We start from the raw sequence: 5043 nt of genomic DNA, 5'->3' as shown, positions 1-5043 counted from the left end.
CCAGTCTCATGTGGATATTTTCCCTGTCCTGTGACGTTATTAATCCAAACTCCAAAAATAAGACATTATATGTAACATTACATGATCCCCCATTGGCATTTTAATGTATCCTCAGGGTGTATTTATAGTATCTACAACAAAATTTGATTGTGAAACTTCAAAAAATTAATGCCTTAGGATTTCTTATATTTAAATATGTACACTAAATAATTTGAAAAGCATAAACTGTCTCAGAGATGAGAATTGGTAATTCTTTGTGAAAATAAATTTGGTGAAAATACAAGTACTATGGAAGGGAAAGCAGGTTTGTATTGCATATTAGGCACTATATGTCTCTTTAATAAAAAATTTGCTTTAGCAGAAATAGTGTTGGAGAAAAAACAGAATGGTAAAAATCACCTAGGAATAAATCATATAACATTGAATTAGAGTTGGATTCATTAATACGAACTTATGTTTAGATATATTTGCACATATATTTGCACATATACCAGCAAATATATGGTATGTGTAAAATTATGTATTATATATTATATAATTATATTTATAGAGGGCCTAGAAGCAGTGAAATACCAGTTGCAACAATCACATCCTGTACCTCGATCTTGTTTTCTAAATACCAATCTCTAATAAAAATACTATTCTCTGATTTTCAGGGATCCCTGGAAAGTGGCTTATTCTAACACTAGGGCTGTATAAATACAAAATGAGCCTGGAGCATCTTACATTGCCAGAAATAAAGTGTCCCCCTTACCCCCAAAAAGATGGGGGTTAATAAAACAAACAAGAAAAATAACAGGAGCCAACCCACAACAGTTTCTAATGTGAAAATCTGGGACAATTTTGTAAATAAAATTAATCTCTTAGTATTGGATTATAAGAGATAAAGAACAAAATAAATATCTATGAGTCCATAGTGATATAAATAAGGGATTGAATAATAAATAAATGCCAAAGAGGGGACAATTATTCTGTATAGAAAATTCCAACTTATTTATAATTTACACAGATATTGCCCCATCCATTCCCTTGAGCATGTACTGGGCTTACTGACTAGTCTGAAAGAGTAGTGTACAAAAGGGGAATGAAGAATCTCTCCAGTGGACAAACCTGGAAGATTCTACCTCGATGAGGTGATCAAGGTTAACAATTACGGTGATAAGTCATAATGAGAGTATGTATCCCCTGCATTGATATAAAGAGAAATTTACTTATTTTTTTGGTATTTCTTTCCCAAATTCCATACCTTTGTATAAACATGAGGACAATATCAACAAAACTCAGAGACAGCCTACAAATGTCCGAGAGATAATTCTTAAAGCTTTCAAGGTAATGAAAGATGATGCAAAAGTATTACAGACCAGAGTAGACTAAGAAGGCATCATGACTAAATACAGCGTGGTATACTAGACAACATCCTGGAACAGAAAAAGGGCACTAATAAGAAAACTAGTGAGCTTTCGGTCGGAACCGCCATCTTCCAGTAATTCGCCAAAATGACCGACACAAAGGGAAAGAGGAGAGGCACCCGCTATATGTTCTCTAGACCTTTTAGAAAACATGGAGTTGTTCCTTTGGCCACATACATGCGAATCTATAAAAAAGGTGATATTGTGGACATCAAGGGAATGGGCACTGTTCAAAAAGGAATGCCCCACAAATGTTACCATGGCAAAACTGGAAGAGTCTACAATGTTACTCAGCATGCTGTTGGCATTGTTGTAAACAAACAAGTTAAGGGCAAGATTCTTGCCAAGAGAATTAATGTACGCATTGAGCATATTAAACACTCAAAGAGCCGAGACAGCTTCCTGAAGCGTGTGAAGGAAAATGATCAGAAAAAGAAGGAAGCCAAAGAGAAAGGTACTTGGGTTCAACTGAAGCGCCAGCCTGCCCCACCCAGAGAAGCACACTTTGTGAGAACTAATGGAAAGGAGCCCGAACTGCTGGAACCCATTCCCTATGAATTCATGGCATGATAAATGTAAAGAAAATAAAAGACCTCAAGACTGAAAAAAAAAAAAAAAAAAAAAAGAAAACTAGTGAAATGTGAATAAATTTTGGAATTTAGCTAATACTGGTGTACAGTTTTTTTGAACAACATCAGTAACAACAACAAGTCTCTTGCAACAATATAGGTGGTTATTGATGAAAACTATGAACAGGGTGTTAAATTAGGAAAGAAAGGAGTGCAAGAGACATAACAAAAGGCAAATGATTAAGCTTGAATTTGATATGACATAGGTACAAAATATAAGAATTAAAAAATTTAACCAGGAATCCTGGGAGAAATTTCAATTTTTTAAATAGAATTAGCATAAATCTGAAAAATTTGAATGACTGTAAAATATTTGTGGGCAGTAAAGTTGAGGGGTGAGTTAATTATACATTTGTCAAACCCATAGAATGTACAACACCAAGAGTGAACCTTGGGATAATGGAAATTATGAACTTTGGGATAATGATGTACCATGCATTTGAACACCTAAAAAATATCAGTGATAACTAACCATCCTTCAGTTTCCTTGTTCTTCAAGTCAGGTAAAATTAAAATATTTAAGGTTTTTTTTTTATTGTTATGTTAATCCCCATACATTACATCATTAGTTTTAGATATAGTGTTCCATGATTCATTGTATGTGCATAACACCCAGTGCTCCATGCAGAACGTGCCCTCCTCAATACCCATCACCAGGCTAACCCATCCTCCCAACCCCCTCCCCTCTAGAACCCTCAGTTTGTTTTTAGGAGTCCATTGTCTCTCATGGTTCTTCCCCCCTCCGATTTCCCCCCTTTCATTCTTCCCCTCCTGCTACATTCTTCTTCTTTTTTTCTTTCTTAACATATATTGCATTATTTGTTTCAGAGGTACAGATCTGAGATTCAACAGTCTTGCACAATTCACAGCGCTCACCAGAACACATACCCTCCCCAGTGTCCATCACCCAGTCACCCCATCCCTCCCACCCCACCCCCCACTCCAGCAACCCTCAGTTTGTTTCCTGAGATTAAGAATTCCTCATATCAGTGAGGTCATATGATACATGTCTTTCTCTGTTTGACTTATTTCGCTCAGCATAATACCCTCCAGTTCCATCCACGTCGTTGCAAATGGCAAGATCTTATTCCTTTTGATGGCTTCATAATATTCCATTGTATATATATACCACGTCTTCTTTATCCATTCATCTGTTGATGGACATCTTGGCTCTTTCCACAGTTTGGCTATTGTGGACATTGCTGCTATAAACATCGGGGTGCACGTAGCCTTTCGGGTCCCTACTTTTGTATCTTTGGGGTAAATACCCAGGAGTGCAATTGCTGGATCATATGATAGCTCTATTTTCAACTTTTTGAGGAACCTCCACACTGTTTTCCAGAGTGGCTGCACCAGCTTGCATTCCCACCAACAGTGTAGGAGGGTTCCCCTTTCTCCACATCCTCGCCAACATCTGTCATTTCCTGACTTGTTAATTTTAGCCATTCTGACTGGTGTGAGGTGGTATCTCATTGAGGTTTTGATTTGGATTTCCCTGATGCCGAGCGATATTGAACACTTTTTCATGTGTCTGTTGGCCATTTGGATGTCTTCTTTGGAAAAATGTCTGTTCATGTCTTCTGCCCATTTCTTGATTGGATTCTTTGTTCTTTTGGTGTTGAGTTTGATGAGTTCTTTATAGATTTTGGATACTAGCCCTTTATCTGATATGTCATTTGCAAATATCTTCTCCCATTCTGTCAGTTGTCTTTTGGTTTTGTTGACTGTTTCCTTTGCTTTGCAAAAGCTTTTTATCTTGATGAAGTCCCAATAGTTCATTTTTGCCCTTGCTTCCCTTGCCTTTGGCGATGTGTCTAGGAAGAAGTTGCTGCCGCTGAGGTCGAAGAGGTTGCTGCCTGTGTTCTCCTTTAGGATTTTGATGGACTCCTGTCTCACATTGAGGTCTTTCAACCATTTGGAGTCTATTTTTGTGTGTGGTGTAAGGAAATGGTCCAGTTTCATTCTTCTGCATGTGGCTGTCCAATTTTCCCAACACCATTTGTTGAAGAGACTGTCTTTTTTCCATTGGACATTCTTTCCTGCTTTGTCAAAGATTAGTTGACCATAGAGTTGAGGGTCCATTTCTGGGCTCTCTATTCTGTTCCATTGATCTATGTGTTTTTGTGCCAGTACCATACTGTCTTGATGATGACAGCTTTGTAGTAGAGCTGGAAGTCTGGAATTGTGATGCCGCCAGCTTTGCTTTTCTTTTTCAACATTCCTCTGGCTATGCGGGGTCTTTTCTGGTTCCATACAAATTTTAGGATTATTTGTTCCATTTCTTTGAAGAAAGTGGACGGTATTTTGATGGGGATTGCATTGAATGTGTAGATTGCTCTAGGTAGGATTGACATCTTCACAATATTTGTTCTTCCAATCCATGAGCATGGAACGTTTTTCCATTTCTTTGTGTCTTCCTCAATTTCTTTCATGAGTATTTTATAGTTTTCTGAGTACAGATCCTTTGCCTCTTTGGTTAGATTTATTCCTAGGTATCTTATGGTTTTGGGTGCAATTGTAAATGGGATCGACTCCTTAATTTCTCTTTCTTCTGACTTGTTGTTGGTGTATAGGAATGCCACTGACTTCTGTGCATTGATTTTAAATCCTGCCACTTGACTGAATTCCTGTATGAGTTCTAGCAGTTTTGGGGTGGAGTCTTTTGGGTTTTCCACATAAAGTATCATATCATCTGCAAAGAGTGAGAGTTTGACTTCTTCTTTGCCAATTTGGATGCCTTTGATTTCTTTTTGTTGTCTGATTGCTGTGGCTAGGACTTCCAATACTATCTTGAATAGCAGTGGTGATAGTGGACATCCCTGTCGCGTTCCTGACCTTAGGGGGAAAGCTCTCAGTTTTTCCCCATTGAGAATGATATTCGCTGTAGGTTTTTCATAGATGGCTTTTATGATATTGAGGTATGTACCCTCTATCCCTATACTCTGAAGAGTTTTGATCAAGAAAGGATGCTGTACTTTGTCAAATGCTTTTTCTGCATCTATTGA

The 5043-nt window shown here is 37.6% G+C and overlaps 1 protein-coding gene across 1 annotated transcript; it reads left to right on the top strand.

Moving 5' to 3' along the window:
• The first annotated feature begins 1461 nt into the window (after positions 1-1461).
• Positions 1462-2012, top strand: LOC116631549 (60S ribosomal protein L21-like). The gene has a single exon (XM_032402784.1). It carries the CDS (start codon positions 1497-1499, stop codon positions 1977-1979), a length of 483 nt encoding a protein of 160 aa, XP_032258675.1. The 5' UTR covers positions 1462-1496; the 3' UTR covers positions 1980-2012.
• Positions 2013-5043: the final 3031 nt, after the last annotated feature.

Source organism: Phoca vitulina, unplaced genomic scaffold (assembly GCF_004348235.1).
Source record: "Phoca vitulina isolate PV1807 unplaced genomic scaffold, GSC_HSeal_1.0 scaffold5, whole genome shotgun sequence".
NCBI classification, from domain to species: domain Eukaryota; kingdom Metazoa; phylum Chordata; class Mammalia; order Carnivora; family Phocidae; genus Phoca; species Phoca vitulina.
The sequence above is the reverse complement of the archived record's forward strand: the minus strand, read 5'-3'. Positions and strand labels throughout refer to the sequence as shown.

What these genes read in the sequence shown, in the direction of transcription:
- LOC116631549 (XM_032402784.1), top strand. Translation starts at nt 1,497, where the DNA reads ATGACCGACACAAAGGGAAAGAGGAGAGGCACCCGCTATATGTTCTCT.